At 43.0% G+C, this 23,892-nt stretch overlaps 1 protein-coding gene across 3 annotated transcripts in view; it reads left to right on the top strand.

Annotated features, from left to right (window-relative positions):
• Positions 1-768: 768 nt before the first annotated feature.
• Positions 769-23,892, top strand: part of Adcy8 (adenylate cyclase 8) — a 225,049-nt gene continuing 201,925 nt past the window's right edge. For 2 of the 3 annotated variants that reach the window (XM_052747909.1, XM_052747908.1), the window contains exon 1: positions 769-2,889. In XM_052747909.1, the coding sequence (XP_052603869.1) occupies positions 1,939-2,889 (951 nt within the window). In that variant the 5' untranslated portion in view covers positions 769-1,938. The remainder of the gene's footprint in view (positions 2,890-23,892) is intronic. The other variant, XM_052747907.1, reaches the window with a different exon arrangement.

Genomic DNA, 23,892 nt, shown 5'->3' with positions numbered 1-23,892 from the left:
GCGGCAACATGGGTTTTGCCTGCGACCCTCAGGGTGCCTGGGCAGGCGGGAATCCTGCGCTCTAGGCGGCCACTGGAAAAGCCTTTCCAGGGGTCCTTCTTCGCACCTCTCCTGTAAGCCCTAACACTAACAAATTTAGTGTCCTAAACGTGTACACCACGCCCCCATCTTAATGCCCTATGCCTCTTCCCTCCAGACCAGTGGAGTAGAGAAGAGTAGGAGGCGGCCCACCTCTATAGTTGCAGCTTCTTGGAAGCATTTTGGTTTTAACCTGAAAGTTGACATTAAACACACAGAGAGACATACACACTCGCACGCACGCACGCACGCACGCACACACATACCACATCACTCTCGAGTGGGGAGGGCGGAAATGAGCCCCTCTACTGCGTGTCTCTGGTCTCTAGGAGTTTGTGGGCAAAGCGGCCTACGATCCTGGCTCTGTACCTGCCAAGGACAGGAGCCAGTGCTTAAAAAAGAACCGCGGAGGAACCAGCGGGCTCGGCCAGCTGGAGCGCTCCACCGCCCAGCGCAGCCAGGCCCGGGGCGGCCGCCTGCGCCCTCCCGACCCTCTAGTGCGGGCCTTCAAGACCTGGGGCATCCTGGGCCGATCTGGGTGCCGCCGTGTCCCAGCCCCCACACCTCTCATCCTCCTCCCCATTCCGGGGGCGTGGTTTGGCGCGGGGGTGGGTTTAAGTCGCCGCGGGTGTCTGACCGCTCTGACAGGTCTCCTAATTCCTCCCAGGCTCAGGTCCCGCTACGTGGTTCAGAGCGCCTGAGTGGCACCGCGCTTCCCTGGATCCCAAGGCGTTTCATCGACTTTCACTCTGCCTGGAGCCTCTCTTCTCGCCCAAATCTTTCGCCTGCCCTTCACCCGCCAAGGCTGGGTTCTCAGCTTCAGGAATCGGCGCCAGTGGCTTCTCTTCGTACTCAGCTGTTGGCTTTGCAGCCCTCCCCACTTGTTCTTTCCCCACAGCTTCCCCCCCCCTCCTCCCCAGGTCCAGGCAGGCCCAATGAACTCCAAAGAGCGAAGTGAAGGGGATGGGAATTGTGTACTGCGACCCCTCAGAATCTCTGCTAGCAGCGGTGACCTTGTCCTGTAGCGGAGGCTGGGACCCTGGGGCTAGCGCCCCGCCACCATCCTCCTTGAGGAATGCATCGGTCCAGAACCCGCGCTGTCAGTATTCCCTCTGGAAGTGGAGACAACCAGGAAGGAACCGAAGAGAAAGCTTCAGCACACCTCCAAATTAACTGCTTGGTGACTTGTGAGCGCTGAGGCTACCACCTCTCTCCTGCCCTCCCGCGGGGCTGCCACCTCACCATCACCCACACCTCCTGCCTCATTGCGCCCGCCTCCAGCTCCGCCCCGGCTCCCCATGCCGGCGCAATGGAGTTATCCGAAGGGCGATGATTGCAGCCCACAGCAGCTAACTTAGCACCCACCCTAGCTATCGGTCACCCTTGGCCAGCCCTTCTGCAGCCGCCGAGACGTGGGCGTCCAGAGCCCAGTGCCGCAGCCAGGACCCGCCCGACGCGCAGCAGAAGCGCGGCGCCGAGGCGCCTCTTGGACAGCGAAGACTGCGCCAAGACGCTGAGCCTAAAACCAGCCAAGGAGCTGGAGCGCAGAAAGGGGACTGCTTGGCTGAGAGCGCCGAGAATTTCGCAGACAAATAGCCACCACTGTCACTGCGTATCCAAGCTGCGCTGATTGGCGGGAAGGTGGCTCGCCAGGACTGAAGGGTCCGCTGCAATCTACCAGGAGTCTCTTGCTCTCAGGAGCACTATGACCTGACCTGTGGGGGCCCTGCTCAGGGCTCCTGCAATCGAGCAGCCTAGGGAAGAAGGGATCGCTGCCAAGAGGGCCTTTGGGTCTTTAGGAACCCCCACCTCCAACTGCTGCCACCAGTTTCTGCGCCTCCCTCCCTGCGGACCCGAGCCATGGAGCTCACGGATGTTCACTGCCTTAGCGGCAGCGAGGAACTCTACACCATCCACCCGACGCCCCCGGCCGGCGACGGCGGGAGCGGCTCCCGGCCGCAGCGGCTGCTGTGGCAGACGGCGGTGCGGCACATCACCGAGCAGCGCTTCATCCACGGGCACCGGGGCGGCGGCGGCGGGGGCTCCCGCAAAGCCTCGAACCCTGCGGGCAGCGGACCCAACAACCACGCGCCGCAGCTGTCTGGCGATTCGGTGCTGCCCCTCTATTCCCTGGGCCCCGGAGAACGAGCGCATAACACCGGCAGCACCAAAGTCTTCCCGGAACGCAGCGGGAGCGGCAGCGCCAGTGGCAGCGGGGGCGGGGGCGACCTGGGCTTCCTGCACCTTGACTGTGCCCCGAGTAACTCGGATTTCTTCCTCAATGGGGGCTACAGCTACCGAGGGGTCATTTTCCCTACCCTACGCAACTCCTTCAAGTCTCGGGATCTGGAGCGCCTCTACCAACGCTATTTCCTGGGCCAGAGGCGCAAATCCGAGGTAGTTATGAACGTGCTGGATGTATTAACCAAACTCACCCTCTTGGTCCTCCACTTGAGCCTGGCCTCGGCCCCCATGGACCCACTCAAGGGCATCCTTCTGGGCTTTTTCACCGGCATCGAGGTGGTGATCTGCGCCCTCGTGGTGGTCAGGAAGGACACCACCTCACACACCTACCTGCAATACAGTGGAGTGGTCACTTGGGTAGCTATGACCACCCAGATTCTGGCAGCGGGCCTGGGCTATGGGCTTCTGGGAGACGGCATAGGCTACGTGCTCTTTACACTCTTCGCCACCTACAGCATGCTTCCGCTGCCACTCACCTGGGCCATCCTGGCGGGCCTGAGCACATCGCTGCTGCAAGTCACCCTTCAAGTGCTCATACCCAGGCTAGCAGTCTTTTCCATCAACCAGGTAACTCCTGCTTACCTTGCTCCCCCCGCTCCACCCCGCTGGGTTGTTTAGAAATAACTTCTAGAGAGCTAGGGCCGTCTCACTCTGTTGTGAGTCTGCTCCCCTAGCTAACTTGGGCTTTGGGCATCCTTCTGTTGCGTAGGGGGGGGGGGGGGGGGGGCAGAGGTCGGGGAGGGGGGAAGGGCCTCAAGCCTCAGGACAAGTGGAACTACGCGGCGGCTAACTTCACTCTTCTACTAACTACTAACTTTACTCTTCCAGTTTGGTTTGTAATTCTCCTCTAACAGCAGCTGGGAAAATCTTTTTGCCTCACACACCGACACCCAAAGTCCACAGGCGCTGGAGCAGGAGAGAGAAAGGAGGAACACCTAGGTTTAAAAGGTGGCGCTTTGCTTGACTCACAGCAGGTTCCTCCAGGGACTCTAAAGGCTTCGGTTTCTGCGCGGCCTTTTCTGAATGGATTCGAGCTTTGTTAAACATGGAATTGCTGAGCTGGATGCCCTCCGATAGGTCCCCTCCCCCCATCCTTCACAATCTTATGACAGGGTTTTTATTTGGGAAATTTTAGTGGCCTTGGGGAATCTACTGTGGTTTCCATCTCTTATTACAGTGCCCAGACCCAGCCCTCGGAATAAATAAATAAATAGGTCTCAGAAATTGAAGGATGGCAGGCTATTGGCAAAGAATGGGAGTTTTTATTAATTGAAAGGGACGTTTGAACGTCGATGACTTTAATGAAATACTTAGATGGAGTCTCCCAACTCTGTCACTCTCCTTTCTTCCCCGTGTGTCTTCCTCTTCCTCATTAAATATGGATGTGCTTAGGTGAACAAAGTTCGTGTTGTCTGTGCCTGGGAAGGTAGACAAAGAGCCTATTCTGTAAATCCACTAAAACCAATTGATAATTAATGACCTGACACTTTGTTTAACAAATATCTGGCCTTTAGCAGGGAAAGTGAGCATGGGGGCTTGGGCTTCTCACTTGCTGAGGGAAACAGCAACAGACTTGATTTAGGAAGAAAACAACTGGGAGGTGCTTGGCTAGGGGTCATTTTGTATGAATTTGTCCTGTCCTCAACATCTCTGCTTACTCTTGCCATATTGGACACTAAAACTCCTCTGGCCAAGTATGAACAGATAGTTCTTACAATGGACATCCCTACTAGAAATGACTGGTGGCTTGTAGATCACTGGCATCATTGCCTTCTGGGGTTTGACTGGATTTAGGGTCTTTTCTCTTTCATGGAGGATCCGTGTCTTGTTTGCTCAGGTTGCTTATCTGGTTAGCTGCTTTGACAGTGTTTTTTGATGTGTGTCTTGCAGAAAAAGCAAATAGTATATATAAAGCATGTGGCTGCAGCTATCGGGTGTGAAACAGGGAGATAAGAGCCTTTCTGAGAGTGGAGTAGCTGAACTTTTCTGTAATGTAGGCAATGTTGAATATACTCTCAAAACATCCCAAACCAATGCATAGTAAAGTTTCAGCTGTAGTCAGACACGGACATTGTACACAGACATTGGAACCCCTTGCATTTAAACCCACTTTCTTCCAAACACTCGCATTCTTCTCTTCATGTTATTTACTATGTTTAAATGTCAGCAAATCATTTCCTTTTCTCTTTTGCCCCTCCCCACTGCATCCTCATCTTTCTCCTGCTTCTCTCCTCTTTTTTTGAAAACGTAACCCAGTCTGAGTTGTTTTCACCACCAACCATAGATAGCTGATGTATACAGAAAAATCTCATTTACAACCCACTGCCTTTGAACAGTAGCCTTCCTTGGTGCACATTACTGAAAGACCTCATCAAATATGCCGGGGTAGTATTTAGAAAAACACACCCTAAGTGTCAAATTATGAATATCTTTGAAGTTCTAAGTATAGACATATTTTCCTTGCCAAGTGAATCCAGCAAGCAAATTCTGGCTCCATATTTGTTTGATGCTCTACTCAAATACTACCAGATGGGGAAAGATTAAAAATAACCTCAATGTCTTCCCACTCCCATCCTATGATAAACAGCTCTCCACTGTGAAAATCAAGGCCAACTATATGTAAACGAAATCCATTCACCTTTCTGTTTGGGGCAGGTTATCTGTTTAATAGGGTTTCATAGGCCGAGTAACCTTTCATCAGACTGAAGATACCTGGACCATAGTGTTCTTCAGCTTGGGGGGGGGGGGGGGGGGGGGGGGGGGGGGGCGGGGCTCGGGGGGAGTTTACAAGTTCCTTTAAACGTTTGCCTTTGGCGCCCCCTAGGGGTACAAGCTTCCTAGATCATGCAGGTGAAGTGGAGGTTTTATCTCTTTTCCAATCCTGATTTATTTATTCATTCATTCATTCAATTATAAATACTGGTTGGTTTTATATGTTTAGTACAGAAAGCACACTTAACACTCTCTGGGCAACAATGGTGAGATCCTAAGTCCTCACCACAGCCTATCCCATCCCCCCGTGGCTGTGTCTCTTTCCAATCATAGTTCCTCTTCTGCTCTTCTCCAGATCCTAAATTCTCCACCCATCTTTCTGTCTTCCTAATATCTCAAGAACTCCCATACTTCTGAGTCTTGACATCTGCATTATGATTCAGTTTTCCCCAATCTTCATATGACTGGCACGTTCTCTTTGTCCAAACTCTCACAGGCCACTCTCGCTGATACAGGACTTTATCATTGCTTTGTTATAAATAACATGGCCTTAGTCTCTGCGCAACAATCACAATGTTTGAAATTATCTCATCATTTTGTTATGCTTATTGTGTTTCTTCTTGAAATCTCAATGCTCTTGAGGACCCACACACACTGAGAGGGCAAGAGAGTGCCCTTTGTATTGACTATTCTATCCCTATCACTTAAACAAACACCAGGCACAGAGTAGGCACCTAACAAATTCACCACACAAACAGGATTATTCATCACCTGATTATAAGATATTCAACTTCACAAATTCTCCGTTAATGAAAGAACCCTCCACTGATGCACATCTATACATACATGTATACACAATTAAGTTTAATAAGCATTTACCCCTGAACACTGGAGAAATCAAACCACAAACCATGGCATTTGCGAAATATTCTACTTAGAACTAAGAGCCTTTATTGGTGTTATTATGCCTGATAATGGTATATAGGCAACAATGTCCTTTGTTTTTCTTTCAAAGAAGAAAGGTCAGAGTTTTGGAAACAAAGGGGAACCTCCTGAGGCTGAGGAGTGGTAAGGGCAGACTTAAAATTTGGATTCCAATGCTAACCATTCAGCAAGAGTAAGGTGGGCCCCTTTCGCTAGTCAAGAGAGTAGTAGAACATATACTACATCAATGAGCATTTAATGAAAAAGCCAGAAGGGAATTAAGAGAGGGCAAATGCCAGAATGGCATAGATTCTTTGAAATGAGTTCATCATTCTGCTCAGCTGGATACCAATCTGTCAATTGAAGGCCATAAACCCTTTGAATATCATCTCTACATTAATCTTAACTCCTTCGAAGAGGATGGCTCAGGTTCAACTTAATATTCTCAAGACTCATGGGATTAAAAGGAGAAAATAGTGTCAACAACACCTAGTCAGCTGTTTCGCTTCACTGAAAATGCCACTTTCAAAAGTAATAAACAAGCCAGTGATTGCCTTCTTAATCCAAGCCATGAGTATCTGCTGCTACTTTTTCCACCCCTAAGGAATTAAATCTGTGTCTTAAAAGGGCATCTCCCTTACTTCAAATCCCTGCAGACCCTCTGTATGAGGTGACGATGCCCCCTTGTGAATCTGTGTTACAGCTCTTTTCCTACTGTGGTTGTGAGATTTAACCTTAAAAGACCCACTCAAGAGAGGATTCTTCTTAGCATAGAAATGGTTTGTGTTCTTTCTACTCAGTTAAACTAAATCACTACCTGCCCCAAACACACACACACACACACACACACACACACACACACACACACACACACACACACCACAAGTGATTATTGTTGAGAAGGTATAAATAATCGCCTAAATTGCCTACATATTTTCTGGGTCCAGTAACAGTGGAAACAATAAGGAACCTTTTTAAGGTGCAAAGCCCAACTGGAACTGGTCTTTTTATTTCACCTCTACAAAAATTCAGTTGCAGGGAACCTGGGATCTGCCCTTAAGTCACCAATTTAATTTATGTCAGCTTTACATATGGAAGACAAATCAGCAATACTAGGGGTCCCTTTCCCAGATTCTCTAGGAAGGTGATACTTCCCCCGTCTTAAACCAATTGTTTATCCTGCCAAATTAATTCATTAATCAGAAAATGCATTACAAGATGACATTTTATGCATAAATAAAATATTAACAATAAGGCTCCATTTGGTAGATTGTTTTATAGGCCAGATACCTTCTAAGCACCATAGCTATGATTACCATTTTATTCTGTTTTAATTACTAGTGACAATAAGAAGAGTTACCTCACATTTGAAATTCATCTTGTTCTCATTCTTCAGCTCATTAGAGACAGGATGATGCAAATCATTTAGTTATTGGAAAACTGAGAGCAATATTATTAAACCAAAAGATGACTGCGTTGTGCTTTTTTTAGGGGAGGGACTCTAAAATGTTACAGTCAGTGACTAATTAGTCACCTTTGCCTTTTGGTGAAGCAGATAAGTAGATGTGTAGAGTGGAAGTGAATTTTGCAAGATAACTCTGAGTAAATGCAGACAGGTATGCAAATCCGGGTTAATCCAGGTTCAAGGTCATGCTGTCAGATAGGAATTTCTTTCCTGTCATAGACACAGCTCATCAAACAGCAGAGGCTACAGCCAGACAAATACTAATTAAGTCATGCTCCTTGAGCTTGACAAATAGTGAGGAGCAGTTAGGCTGCTGCTTGTTCTATCAGTAATCCTGTAGGACAGAATGCTATTGTAGCAGGTAAGATAGGGTGTGTGACATGAGCAGCTGAGGCCTAGAACTGGGGTTTAAATATGCCTTTCTGGTCACTTCAGTGAGGGATTGACCTCAGAGTAAAACAAAGCAGGGATAATGGAGTTAGAGCTTCTCCTCATTTATACAATTTAAACAGAAGTGCACTTCTACATCTCTGTCGAAGAAGAGGACTTTTTGTATCTAACTCAAATCTAATAGAGGGATTCTGTGACTTCTTAATGTACAATAAATGGCAAGTGATTTCAATCACCCCTAACTTGGTAAACACCTCAGAACACAGAACTACCCATTAAAATGGTTAAGACAGGGCTCTGACTTAACTCACCTCTCTAGTTGCTGTGTGCAGTTTCTAAACCCTGAGTACCCCTACTTCTGTACATTGTTTCAAAATATTCACACAGGCTTAAAATAAAAACTGCAATCTGAAGAGGAAAAAAAAAACAATTTTCAAAAGCATATTTGAATGTCAGCCTTCCAAAGAGGTGCCTCTGAATGCTAGGGAATGGAGATATTACTCCTCCTGCTTGGAAAAAAAAATACATGTCTGCCCTTCACGTCCTTTCTTTTCTCTTTCTTCATTTCCACTTTACATTGTTGCTTTGCCTTTTATTTATTTGTTTGATTTGTATTTTTGCTTGTCTGAAATGTTGGAGAATGGTTTTTTGTAAGGAATTTTTTAGTGATACCCAAATGATCAATTAAGTCTCATTGGCCCTGGTCTGTGGGCATCTTTGCCTGCGACTCGCAAATAGATTTTGGTGTCTGCGTATGGAGAGAGAATTGTAAACTGATTGTGTGGTATGTGCTGTGCAAGATTTCATTACGAAGTTGTTTCCCTTCATATCCAGTTGTATCACCTGACTGGCGTGGGTGGGCCAGAACATGATGAGATTGAAACAGGGGGAGGGGGGATGGGAGCAACTTGGATTCTGAAGCAGAAGCTTCAATGTGGGACTAAGTAGGACAGATGCATTAGTCATATTTACACTTTGACGACTGATGGCATTTAAAAGCTTACTAAAATGAAGTGAAACCAAGCATAAGAGGAAAAGATTAAGCAACACACACACACACACACACACACACACACACACACACACACACACACACATAATCAGAGGATACTACTACAATCATCTGTGACATTTCACTGTTGTCTAAATATTTCTCAGGATGCTGATTTATTCACATCACAAGTTGATCCGTTTGAGTCCATCCTGCATGTATTTGTTTCCAGGACACAGATGACAGTTGCAATATTCATCTCAAGCCTTTTCTCTCACCAACAAATGGGCACAATAATACTGTTTCTCTGAGAGACCAATAGGCCCAAAATATGCAGTTGGGCAATACATCTACACTTGACATATTGTTTCTGAAGCACATTCTTTTTTCAGAACTGAAGTAAGAGTCTCGAGTCTGGCAACAGTATTGGAAATTGGGGAACATCTGTGACACATAGGTTTTCACCTCAATCAGCCAGATAATGGTTTATATAAATAATATCTTCCTCAGGATGAGTACAGGAACGCTGCTTTTGTCGGCCTCCCACAGCAGGGGAAGCCAGTGTAATTGGCCCTGAGCTTCCCTGGGAAATGTAATTGGATTTACACACTCAAATTATATCATGTGAGTTTTGTTTATGAAGGGTATTTTAGGAAGCCAGGTCACTTGAGCAGGCTTGAGAGGCCAGCTTTTCTCACTGCAAGGTTTTTCAGTCAGCTCTGTGGGATAGTAGAAGAATGCAGAGTGGATTAATTAACCATGGGGATGCTGGGTGTTCTGTGGAAGGCTCCAGCCACATCCTAGTCAGAATGAAAGCCATTTTCCTAGCAAATGTTTCCATGGGACTATCTTTCCAACCGAAGAGTTGAGTTTGTGACCTGCTGTCAAATAAACCTACGATGTCTTGTTTCATAAATATCTCTGTACTAGGCTTTAAATGAATGCTTGAAATGTGAATTTCTTTATCTGAATTATATATAATTTTAATATATACAAGATCTGAAATATCTATTAGATACTGGGTTATCACATTTGCTGTTTCCTGAGATATATGCATAAACTCTGGTGTTACGAATTGTAAAATGCCTATGAAGCACAAGACTCTTCCAGATCAGGAAATAATGTTAAGGTCTATATGGTGAGGACATAAACAAGATGTGAAAAGAAATTTAAATTACATTAATGGGTGCTTCTTTCTAAGTGAGTGAATTTTTAAACTGCTGTTTATATTTAAAGTACATAACATATAAAAATTTTATCTGAGAACAAAACCCATAACCACTTCATTTTTTTAAAAATCACATCCTTGTCTTGTACCAACTGATTTTCCAGTTAACTGGAAAAAACAATTTCAGAACCTTTTCCTCATTTGTGCACGTGCGCATGCGCGCGCATATGTGTGTGTGTGTGTGTGTGTGTGTGTGTGTGTGTGTGTGTGTGTGTGTGTGTGTCCATGTGTTTGCCTATATGATTACATAACAAACGCGTTGAGGTTGCTTATAAAATAGACTACTAAGGAATAGTCAGTACATAATCACAACATATGTATTTTCAACTTAGAACATAAGAAACATAGCTCCCAAATTTTAACAAAACAGGACCAGAAAAACATATAGGAAAAACACTGCTATATTTGAGGACAGAAGGAATGTCAGAGGAATATGGTGATTGCCCTCAAATACCTGGGTTCTTCCATGGCAGTGAGGTTGGTTGTTCCGTGTGTGTCTCATATCAGCTATGAAAGAGGTTGAGGTTCATTAATCTATCAAGTTGCTTTTTTAAATGTTGACCTCTCTGACAGGAAGACTCATGAAGCGAAAGTTCTGCCTACAGGATGGGAGCTGTCCTTAGGAAAGTTCTATTATAGGAGGCCTTTTCCTCAAGGTCAATTGAAAGATACTTTATTTACATCTACAAGTAACCAAGGTTACTTTGCATTCAGAAAAAGGGGCAAAGGGGCAAATGGGCCCTAACTGAATCTGCTTTCCTTTTGAGCACTCCTCTAGGACCCATGCCTAACAAAGCATCAACTTGTTTATATTTTAGGGACCAAATTGTGACACATGACTACTACATCAGCAAGAAATGATGAAAAATAGATTAGAGTTTGCTGCCTCTCAAAAACAGCATTGGGTTTGAATCAGGAAGAATGGGAGAATGGATATTTAGTAGGTAAACTGTTTATTAAGCATTCGTTTGCATCCTAATGGGTTTTAGGTCCTAGAGCTCTGCTGGGTACCAAACTGACCAGGTTATGCTTGCTTTAATGGATCTGATATTTGAATGGATTTGGACAGGGAGTTTGTGAATCCAATGAAGAGGTGGGGGAGTTTGTCCCTGGTGTTCAAAGCAAAGGGTTCAGCAAATATTTTTTTTTAAGTTTTTAATCTTTTTTTATTAAAAAATTTTATTCATTTTACATACCAACCACAGATCCCCCTCTCATCCCTCCTCCTGCTCCCCTGCCTTGGGAGGACAACAAAGTCTGGCACATTCAGTTGAGGCAAGATCAAGCCCCTCCCCCAGCATCAAGGGTGAGCAAGATGTCCGACCATAGGTAATGGAATCCAGAAAACCAGCTCATACACCTCAGATAGATCCTGATCACACTGCCAGGAGCCTCTCAAACAGACCCCAAGTTTTGGCTTCTTTTGATTCCAGCTCTCTCAATCATGAAACCTTTCTTACAGGAACTAGCAAAGGGAAGTTCAAACTCTAGAAAAGAAGAGGTAGCTCTTCCTTTTTCTTTCTTCTTCTTCTTCTTTTTTTTTTGTTTTTTGTTTGTTTGTTTGTTTGTTTTGAGACACAGTTTCTCTGTGTAACTGCCCTGGCAGTCATAGAGCTCGCTTTGTAGACCAGGCTGGCCTTGAACTCACCAAGATCCACCTGACTCTGTCTCCCGAGTACTGGAATTAAGGGCATGTGCCACCATGCCCTGCATTAGCTCTTCCTTCTTGATGAAGTTCATGCAAAAGGCCACAGAGAGGACTGAGGCTAGTTACTTCAGAATCACCTTATCTATCACAAGCTAAAGTCCTCCTAAGTCTGGTAACCAGGAAGCAGGAGGAAGAGTCTAGCCCAGGTCAGGTAAGATCAGGAAGGCCTGCAGTTCCAGAAGCTCTGTTTATTTGACCTCCCAGTGACAACTGAGGTACTCCTTGGAGAACCTAGATAATCATCCCCACACAAAGGAGGACAGACAGTAGCTTCAACAAGGCTCAATTTTCTCTCTTGGAACATTGCTATGCCCTGAATTTTCACCTATCACAACAAAGCCATCACCTGGAATGTGACCACCAGACTGTCACATTCTTGAGGACAACCAATGGGTCATATTATCTTTGGGTCGCTAGCCCCTGGCATAGCACATGACACAAAGACAGCTCTCAATGTCATTCTTTTAAATTAATGGAATGAACGACTGTGGCCTACCTATCTCCTTCCTTCTAATCCTCCACTCCCAATTCTCACAGAGACACCAACAGGGCATGAGAAGCCAGTGACAGAGTCAGTTCCTCTATGCAGTGCATCAGAAATTACCCTGTGATGTGCTTTGTCCAACAAGCCAAAGCTGTTTTCACTAGTCATATGCTAAATAAGTTATTAAATAATGTAAGGAAAAATTCAAAGTGTTATCCAGATCATCTCATTAAAATAAAAGTTATAGAACTGAATTACTTGTGGTTACTTGTCTATCTCTGAAAGTTTCTTTTAACTTCTTTTACTTTTTGAGATTATAATTACTTCCTTTTCCCTTCCCTTTCCTCCCTCCAAGCCCTCCCATGTACAGCTCCTTGTTCTCTACAACCGCCTCATTACTAAACCAGCATAATCCTTAACTAAATTCTAAATATTTGTCCGTATACCCATAGATAAGTATTGCCTACACCCTTCATCAAGGAAACTTCTCTTTGCAGCAGAGGGAGATCACACAGAGAACCACAACCAGTAAAATGCAGCTGTGGAGCCTAGCTCCAATGGATGGGACAAAGCAGTTCCACCCATAAGATTCAGGGAACATTGTGGCAGAGGGGGCAGAAAGATTGTAAGAGGCAGAGGGACAAAGAGTTTGCTGTTAGACTGCATCTTATAGGAGTGTCATAAGTGACACCCATAAAGTCTCACCAACATGACTCCCTGAAAGTTGTGAATGGGCCACATCCATCCACTCAAAGTAGAGTCAAAATACTAAGAGAAAGGCTGCCCTCTCCTTTGTCTTCTGTTCTTTAGTATTCTGGCTCTGGGATCCACATCAGTTTGTTAGTTCATGGATGTTCCCAATCCCTTCCTTGGCTTGGCATCCCAACTGTAGTAGCCTTTCTGGTGCATGTTCACTATGTGTGCATCCTGAGAAGCATTGCTCCCCTCTTTTACCCTGAGTTCTGGTATTCTACAAGCAAGGGGGTGGGTGCTCTGCCTTACTCTTAAGGGGAGGGCATTGAACAAAGCAAGCCCTTTCCTGAGCATGAAAATTACTCAGCTTCTTTTTTTCTTCCTTTGGCTTCAATTCTGTCATGTAAAAATCAGGTTACACATTAACTGAACCAGTTTGAGTGTAACTGCCAACAGACAAACTAAAGCCATGCATCCAATGATATTAGTTAAAAAAAATCTTCAGAAAGTCCCCCAAAAATGTTTATAAGAAATTATTCTGTTTAGTTCCATGAAGTACTAGCCTATGCAGTTCACTTCTCTATTGCCCACTAGACACTAAGTCAAAGAGAGCAAGCTCAAAGTTAAAATTCCCCATGTTCTTTGGTGAGCTTTCCTGGCCCAGTGGTGAGTACCCCATCCTGGAGGACAGGCTCATGTCTCTAAGTGGTGAGCAGTCAGTGAGTACAAAGCCTTCTTGCCTCTTCTATTTATGAGGTATAGACATTGTCCTTGTCTCCTACAAAGTGCATAATGACATTACATAAGCTATCGGGGTCTACCCAAGTCATTTCAGCCAGAGAGGAACTGCACCAATGGACAGTTAGATATATTTTTGAAACTCTGTAAGTACGTTTCTTTAAAAACACAGAAACCACAAACTCTCAACCTATTTTTGCTCTGGATTTTTCTCAGTGACTTTGACCAAAGAAAAGACTTTGGCTTCTAGCAGCCAAAATTTCCATCATGTCTAAAAGGTTTTGTATAGAGTGGATATAAAGGGATCCTCAGAGCTAAGATCAGTGCTATATCATACCCTCTCTTCCCATATGCTCTGCCTCCTTTATGTCACTCCTGATCTCCACATCTGTCTTGACAGCTAGGCTGTAAGTGTCATAGAGTCAAGGCAGCACCTCAATCTATGACATTTATCTAATGTTTTCTCTAGTGTCTTCAGAACTCACTCTTTATTTTACTTCTTTGGGAACAAATGCTTGAGCTGTTGTTTCAGCACTGATCCTCAGAGCAAGCTGGCTAAGGAAACTAGCCATATCAGTGAGCTCTGAGTTGAGTAAGAGGATCTTCCTTGCCTCAAAGAATAAAGAATATTCTTGACATCTATCTGGGGTCTCCACATAAACATGTATACATATCACATATACCTACGCACAAAAAGAAGAAAAAGTATCTGAAAAGAATATTCTTGACTTCTGTCTGGGGTCTCCACATAAACATGTATACATATCACACATACCTCCACACAAAAAGAAGAAAAAATATCTAAACACTGTGAAATAATTACCAAATGTTCACATAGGACACAAAATTTTTATTTCCCTGAGTTATAATGAACATGTATATGGGGATTTTTATGGTGTCTTGGTTTATTTGATTTCTTAAACCAGACAATGACAGTTCTTACAAAACATACAACTCAATGTCTTTGACCTTGAGCTTCTAAGAAAGTCATTCATAAGAAATGGTTGAACATATATTGAGAGAGAAAAAAAATCTTGCGATACGGTTTATAGTATTTAATTCTGCCAGTGGTTGAGCTGCATTAACACTGTTTGTTGTAAGACCATGTGTCATTTCAGTCATTGAATTTCTTTTGAAGCGATGACTGTGATATTTAATTGGCAGAAAATTGTTTCTTTTGAATATCTAATTAGTGACTCTGTGGCACTTGTCAGGATTGCCTAGCTGGCTTTTTCAAAAAGCTGTGTTAGCTGTGATCAACAAGTCTTTTTATGTCAACATTACAACAATGATTGATCTGCCATTTACTGAGCCTGAATATCGATATCTTGGGAGTGTGGTTTCTGTAGAGTTTTATTTGTCTGTAGCCCCCAGGAAGCAGACAAAGTAGCCTCAAGGAACCTACTTCATTTTGCGATAGCTTAGTCATTTCACCTATAACCAGATGAAAATTAGATTCCTCTTGCCAATGTCTCTTTTAATAAATGAATAAGAAAGGCTTGGAACCTAATAAACAAGAGGGGCCAAGAGCTGAGTGATAATATTACTCCTTTAACAAAGCAAGTTTAATGTGGCATACAGCAGCAGACTGCTTTGCTGAGGGGTTGGCATAAACTCTGCCAAACATGGAAAGATAGTTCATAGGATAAATCCATCTGTTAATCACTTGAGTGGTGGATGAAAGAAACAGAATTGCTGTGCCATCCCTAACCTCCAATGGCAAGATTGGTGCACACTGGAAGCATGGGCTATGTACCTCAGGGTGGGAAGGTCACCACTAAACATCAAGCAACATGTTCATCACTTCCTCTCATACACAAAAATATCATTCATGAGGACTTCTCCCTTGCCATGTATCTAGAACATTCTTACTAAAAAAGGGAAATTATTTTGTTCTCAGTTAGTGCTGATGTGTCTTCCTAGGCATCCACACATAGACTCCCTTCCTTATGCAAAGCATTTCTGACTACAAGTTTCCATTTAATATGCTTCACAAAAGATCTCGCTAGTCATCAGCTTAAGGTTGGGTTTAAAGCACAGTGAAAAAAATCAGATAATAAAACTTGTTTCATCAGGCCTTTCTCATGTACATGGATATATGTCAAACTGCAGATCCATCCCAATATCAAACAAACCTACATAATACAGCAAAGTAATATATTCTCAATAAAACTAGAGGAAAGCCCATATGAAAGAAATAGTTACTTCCAATAAATGGTATGAACAAAAGAAGATTTAGAATTGCAGCAGATTTCCTGCCAAACTAAATCAAATCCTAAGCTGATTAAAGTGATACTGCAATGTCGTATGAAGGAAAGGAGGTCCTGCCACCTCATTCCTTGCCATCTGACATCTTCTGGTCCATGACCCACCAAGGCATCACCAAATTCCTGTTTTGTGACATTTGAGAACCATTTCTTAAGAAAATTCCTTCTGGATATTTCCCATTAAAGATGTATCTTCATTGTTCTTAAAAGTGGAGGAAACTAGAACACACTCACATTTGACAATCACTTCTCACTGCCGCTGTTGCTATTGGTTGGTATGAAAAATGGTTCTTTTTGATTCTGAGTACCCATGGGATATTAGTTACACCGTGAGTAAAAGTGGCTTATAGAAGAAGGAGTGCATTTTGATTTGTGGTTCTAAAGGGAGAGTCCATACTAAAACAGAAGGCATGGCAGCTGGAAAGAGAAGCTAAAAGATCACATCTCCATCTATACACAGAAAATATATGGAAAGAGGAAACTGGAAGTGGGGTGAGTCTATAAAACTATGACCTAAAAGTTCCATAAGTTCCCCCTTCAAACAGCCACTGACCATCATAGACAATGAGGAAAGCTGGAGGTCACACAGATGAGAACAGATGACAAAGAAACATGAGTCTTAGGAAACAAATTATACCTTTAGGCCATTATATGAATCATATACTAGCGATTCCTACTTTTTGTTTTGTTCAAGTACACATGCGTGTATACATGAATGTTTGGAACAAAGTTATGACTAACTACGGATTCACTACATAGCATAGGCTGCCCTGGAACTCATTATCCTCTGGCTTTAATCTTCTAAATCCTGGGATTTCCAGTGTGTACCATCATGGTCAACTAGGAGTTTTTAACTGGTACAAATTATACTCACGCTTTATTTAGTTCATTTTAATTTAATTCTCCATTACTAGCATGAAAATATAATGTCTAATCGAAAATAGCTGCAATGTGTAATCACAGTGTATTCTCTGAATGATCATCAGCCAGTCCCTGAGATAAATTATGGCTTCTGTCATATCCTTGATTATCTGATGTCTAAGACAAATACAGTGAACAGTCATTTTCATGTTCCGAGTATTTAGGGCTTTTTTAAAAAAAATTGTGTATGTGCGATTTAGGGACCAGAAAGAACCAGATCAGATGTTGCTTCATCTGATGTATAATTTATATCACTAGAAGAAGTGCAAAGCAACAGTAGTGTCTGGAGACAGGTGGGACTATTTCCCAGGGGAAGAAATGAATGCCTTCCTATTTATAAATCTTTGAAAGCTCACCAGGCTTTGTGAGATTAAAAACTCATCCCTGGAGGTACTCAGCAGAAGCCAGATGCTCCTGGCCAGGGATTTGGTGCAAAGGAGGATGGCTTGAACAAAATAATTTTAAAACATCCTTTACAATTTGAAGCCCAGGGTTCTGAGGCTCTTATAGGATTTGAGAATAATTGGTTAGGTGTACAGCAATCAGAATGTAAAGAGAAGTCCAAGAAACACCCTGCATCCCAGAGAGATGGTATATGATACATCAGGCTGTTTCCTCGAACTTGTTACTCTGGGCTTGACTTCAGATGAGCCCAACATTTTCTGTTCTACTCATGCAGTGGGCCAAGCCAGAACGCTTCAAGAGTACCCCCACTACATCTCCTCTTCTGTCTCTATGGTTAGTCTGCTGTACCTGCTGACTTCTATTTAACTTGATCTCTGTTCCTTCTGCTCTGGTGCAAAAAAAAAAATTGAATCATAGTAACTTCCCTGTACCTACTCTTTTCCCCCTTACAATTTACCATGCACAACACTGGATCTTTCCCTGATACAATGTGTTAGGGTATACAAGCAAATGCCACTGGCTTTCTCATTGTTCCTACACCCAAGAGCTTCTTTCCTGGGTTTCACATCTCACATCTGACTCTGGCTCAGATGGTACCATCCTTCACCATGCTCTCATTCCTCAACCACAATGTTTCATTCAGATCAACAGAAACACTCATGCCTTCTTCTGCTCCTCAGCTGCCTGAATTCCCAAGGAGAGAAGTTTCTCAGGGAGGTCTTCTCTTATGCCACAGCTTGATAGTACTCTTAAAACTTCTCCCCCCCCCCCCCTTAGAAACTCCTTCCTCCATGTCATCCTCCATTTCCTTTCCCCCTCTCTTATTATTTTATTTCCTTTTCTTCTAACCCCTTTCCTTTCTCCTCTTCTTCTTGCTGCTGTTGCTAATGCTTCTTCATGTTGCTTCAGTGTCCTCCTCACCCTACATTTTTCTCCTTGTTCTCCTCTCATTTTCTCTCCTATGCTCCCTCCTTCCTGTCCCTTCTCTCTCACTCCTCGAATTCTCTCTTTCTCCCCTTCCGTCCCGGTTATGTCTGACTTTGCTATCATATAGTAAGTACAATGAGCACAGTGTGTCAGGTCTATTTACTCATCAGAATATTATCAGTATTCCATGCTTGGTAATTATTTAAGAATAAATGAATGAGAACACCAAAGGCTATTGTTCAGTAATGATTTTGTGTGTGTGTGTGTGTGTGTGTGTGTGTGTGTGTGTGTGTGTGAAACTTTCATATGTATCTCAAGCTGGTCTTAAACTCAAATTGGGCCGGGCGGTGGTGGCGCACGCCTTTAATCCCAGCACTCGGGAGGCAGAGCCAGGCGGATCTCTGTGAGTTCGAAGCCAGCCTGGGCTACCAAGCGAGTCCCAGGAAAGGCGCAAAGCTACACAGAGAAACCCTGTCTTGAAAAACGAAAAAAAAAAAACAAAAACTCAAATTGTTCTGCTGGGGATAAAATGTGGTCCATGACACAGGGCTGGCTGAAGAATTTCAATGTCCAGGAAATTAAAGTAAATGTAGGTTGGATCAGGGTTCAGGCAGTGCTTCTACCAAGTTTCTAGTGTTTCTTTCCGGTTCAAATGCTAGGGAAGGTTAAAATTTGCAGACGAAACATTTTCAGTACCAACAGCTCTTAAGAATTGCACCAAAATAGGATGACCTCATGAATCTGCCAAACTGTAACTCCAAGAATCCCACACAAAATTATTGTGCCAGGGTTATACACTTCTTTTAATAGCTCATGTCCTATAACAGTCCTTGTGGTTTCCAACTTTAAATAGATGGCATCATTTAAGAAGTGAACAATCATCTATCCTATTAAACATAATTACTCTTGTTTTATTGTTTTTATGTCTGATGCTGGCTCTCAGTAAGATTGGTATAGCAAATAAGAGTACAACATTTTGTGTCTTCACGAAGAAGAATTTGATGCTAATACAAGATTAGGCATTGAAGACAGAAAAATGAGTCACCGGAGTTTCTGTAGTATTTGAGACAGAAGACATGTCAATTCAGGCTGAGACCCCTACAAAATACTTCACCTCAGAGTAGTTAGTGAAGATAGTGTTTAGAACTACTGAAAAACTGCTACAAAGATAGATCTCCATTACTATAGAAATAATACTCTTGTATTCATAATTTCACTATATTTTAATCTTCAGGAAATTGCCCTCCTACACTTCACCCCAAATAGAAAAGGAAGATTTGGCAAAATGAATGATAACACATAGTCTAGTATCAGTTTGGTTGGGTTTGAATCATGACAAGAAAACACATTGACCTAGCAAGATATCCAGCCTCCACAAGTCTCAGTAAAATGGGGGAAAGTGTAACGTGTGTTTTATTTTTTTAAAAAAAAATGTGAGAATAAACAGAGTTGAAATTCCGCCAAACAGTTTCTAACCCAGGAAGGCTACTTGACGTTATTCAGCTTGCAATGGAAGCTTCTGATGGTATGAACTTTTGCTCTAATTTATTGACAGACCTCCAGTTCTAAGAATAATTCCCAGCACACAGATGCTCAATGGATTTTTATTGAGTGAGTAAATAGAACCACTCGGGAGGTTAGAATGACTAGCCACTGAAAAGTTGACATTGGACTCTGGGCAAAGTACTAGCAAGGAGCCTAATTAGTGAAAATGTATGTGTTTGATACCCTTAAATCATGTGGCCAAGTCTTCAACTGAAAGCTGGAAGAGTGTGTTGACACATCAACCTTCTAAGATGCTCAGGACATTTTACTAAAAGGGTTTTTCCACCTTTCTTTTTTCTTTTTCTTTTCCTTTTTTCTTTTCTTTTTTTTTTTTAGAAATACTTCTCTTTCTTTGCACGTTCTTTTTGACCTTTCAAAATATTAATAGCTGAAGGAGACAGTGCTGGAATTACATTGAGTCACTATTTTGATTAAATATTGAAGTAGAACATGTATTTCAGAGCCCATTTCTCCCCCTAGAACCAACATTTACGCTGTATGAGCCACTCAGTTAGAGCACTCAGGCCCACAAATCACATCTCTGGCATTTATACTGCAATGTGTACTTTCACATACAAGGTGGTATATATAAGGAAAGTTACTAGTCTTAATATTATTCACCAAACAAGGAAACAAAGTTCTGGAAAGAGGAGTGTGTGTGTGTGTGTGTGTGTGTGTGTGTGTGTGTGTGTGTGTGTGTGTGTGTGTGTGTTGTGCACATGCCTGCTTGCCTATGTGCATGGTGCATGTGCATGTATGTGTGTGTGAGAGAGACAGAGAGACAGAGACAGAGGACAAAATTGGGTGTCATTTCTTGGGTATTGATCATTTTTGTTGTTGAGACAGGTCTCTCATTGGCCTGAAATTCACTCACCAAGTAAGCTAGACTAACTAACCATCAAGCCCCTGGGATCTGTCTGTCCCTACCTCCCCAGAAGTGTGATTAAGGGAGCATACCATCACCCCTCACTTTTTCTAGATGTGAGATCTAAGGATTGAATCTGGGTCTTTGAACTTGTAAGACAAGCACTTTCCTAAATGAACTACCTTCTTAAGTTTGCTGGGAGGTTTCTAATGAACCTGGAAACAGTTCCCGGCTACAATTCTACATTCTTCATATCCTAGTACGGTTTCTATCTTCTTAATACAGCAAATTTTATGTTCAGCATTTTATCAACTCTGAGGAACAAAGAATTTGATACTGGATTAAAACAGGAAAAATCACCAATGCACCAATGGCTGGCTCTCCTGGGCATATATATGGTAGCTCTGGTGTTGCCCCCACACACTCCAGCATTTATAAGGGGGTGGCTCGCCACTGACTTTCCAGCTTTTCTTATGCCCAGTAGTAAAAAGCAGGCTATGAAAGCATTATCCCCTGTGCATAAATCAAAAGCCATGGCCTGGTGAGATGGCTCCACAGATGAAGGTACCTGCTGCTTAGCTTGATAGCCTGAGTTTGATTCCTGAATCAACATGATGGAAAGAAAGAACACAAGTTACACACACACACACACACACACACACACACACACACACACACACACACACACTACAATAATAAATGAATGGATAAATAAGCAGATGTAAAAATTTTAATTCAAAAGCCAAGGCATTTGTCTGGAGAAAAATGTCTCAGAGTGGGGGCCAGGAGCCTCACTCGGAGTGGTTCTAATCACCTGGTTCAGATTCCTGCCTGCTCTGCCTTTAGAAGAACAGATGTTCCAAGCTGGAGAGAATTCTTAAGGTCACCCAAGCCTGTCTTAAACAAAGCAGGTGTCTTGGTCCTAATATCCTAGATGGGTCCGGAGTACTTGTCTTTTGTCCTTAGAGACTTTGGAAGGAAGTCTAGAGGAAGCCTACCTGCTACTCTGTATTTTGCCAGCTCTAGCACAAGGACCAATGGCTTTCCGAGACACACCTCATAAACTGAATGAAGTCAGGACCCTCCTCTGCTCTGAGGTTCTCTGTTTTGTACTGACAGAAGTGAGTGTTTCCAAAGTGGTCTATGGAATCCTTCCCTATCCTGTATCCTCTTTGCCCAGCTCATCATATTGTCTCCATCACTGATATGTTCCGCCTCCTCTCCATGAAATCCTTAAACATTCCAGTTTGCTCTTACACAGGCTTACTATCCCCTCTGCTCAAATCTCCTCCCTACATAGATCCATGTGATTCCCTCAGCATCTGGTTTGAGAGTCATCCACCTGGTGGGGACATCTACCTTTACATACTTATCTGTATCTGTGACCTCTCCCCAATATGCATCACTACCCAACCTTCTCTTTCTCTCCCTATTAACTTAGTCTGCTTTTTAAATTATGTACCTTCTACTTTTTTGGAAGGTCGGTACAGAACTCAGAAATTATGACCATGTTTCTCTGTGCCTACAGCAGTGCCTGGCACATAGCATGTGCAAGGGGAAATAGTGTTCTATTTATTGAGGATTGAATAAAGAAATGCATTTCTGTGAACACTTGTCCTGACATTTTCTCTCATTCTTAAATAGAAAAGCTTCCCTGCACATTTTCCCCAGTACAGAGAAAGCGAAACCACTTTATTCTTTATTTTTTGTGTCCTCATAAGGAAGGGTGTAGTCTATTTCATTTGACTAGCATCATTAGAGCCTAGAGTTCTGCCTACCCTCACTGAGTTTAACAGAGTACCCTTTACAAATCCATTTCCCAGGTATGAAGATTTATATGATAGTCCTGTTCCTTAATCAGTAGTGTGCACCCACATATGAGAGTGTGCCTAGGACACTGCAGATTTATGTCTGTCACTTTTTTTCTCTGATATAGTATTCTAATTTGTATAATGAATCACAGTAGTTATGGGGTCCAGAAGAGTTATGGCACATAATCCCACATTGAAAGATCAGAGAGAAAGAAATGAACATGGAGAGCAGCAGCTAGCATGTCCTGAATGGTCATTATCTGTCAGGGTGCTAAGTAATTGCCTCACTTAATCACAAAAACCTGTGACTAACGGACCAGTAGCATCACTGTCAGCATATGAAGAGCCTGAGCCTTAGAGAAGGAAGTAGATGAAATCTTTCCACAGGAGAAAAAGTCAGAGCTGGGATCCAAATCCCGGAAACAGACCTTTAACCAGCAGGTTAAGGTGGCAGGCACAGTGGGGGGACGTTTCCAGATGTGGCTTTGTTTCACTCTGTGGCAATCCTGGAAGGTAGTCATTAATGACTCCACTATCTAAAAATTGGTAAAATAAGCATAGTTGTGTTAAGTGGCAAAATTTAGGTACAAATATAGTATCAACATATTTATTTTAAATATTGTGAACAGGATGGTGTTTGGTATGAGTCATCATCGGCTGAAGACATTTTATGTTCCCAGCTTCCATTATATTTTTACTACTGAATGTGTCACAAGGTACATGGCTCTGCGTTATAGGCCAAGTCACTTTGCACTTACTCATAAGTGCTGTGCACTTAAATTTTGGAAGAACATTTTATTTGATTGGAACATTGAAGGAGAATGAGAAAACTTGAAAAGGCACAGATATGCTAAACCCTTATTGCCAGATCTGCTAATGTTTAGTTCCTGCCATAAATGGGAGCCAGTGCTCATCCTTAGCTAGTATGTCCTTCTAAAACCACTCTACTTTCTATATTCATCAGAAAGAGCTGGGATATTACTCAGTCCCTCTCACCCTGTAAAACAATACAGTTGAGGAATTTTGTAACATTATTTCATATGATGTTAGCTTGTTTATAAGCCAAGATATTCAATATGAACCTAGGAAACTACCCTTTGACCTCTGTTAGGCCAATTTAATATTCCTTTGCAACAATAAGTACATTTCTTCTGTAAAAGAAAAGAGCAGATACTGTAGATGTCTACTACACAGAAGTCAAAATTTTCCTGACTTGTGTGCATAATGGAGTTTATCTGTTCTAGACACCAAATACATTTTACGTAAAAACAGAAACAAAAACAAACTTGAGCTGGGGATGGGTAAATCAGCATCTGAAGTGTTTGTGTATTGAGCATGAGGATTTGAGTTTGGTTCCCAGAACTCATGTAAAACTGATAGATGCAGTGGTGCATCCTTATAATCCCAATGCTGATGATGTAGAGACACGGGGGTGTCTGGGCATCACTCACTGCATAGCCAGGACAGCCTAATTTATGAGCTCCAGGCCAGTAAAA

Source organism: Peromyscus californicus, unplaced genomic scaffold, assembly GCF_007827085.1.
Source record: "Peromyscus californicus insignis strain IS unplaced genomic scaffold, ASM782708v3 Scaffold_20__1_contigs__length_68692818, whole genome shotgun sequence".
Classification (NCBI taxonomy): domain Eukaryota; kingdom Metazoa; phylum Chordata; class Mammalia; order Rodentia; family Cricetidae; genus Peromyscus; species Peromyscus californicus.
The sequence above is the reverse complement of the archived record's forward strand: the minus strand, read 5'-3'. Positions and strand labels throughout refer to the sequence as shown.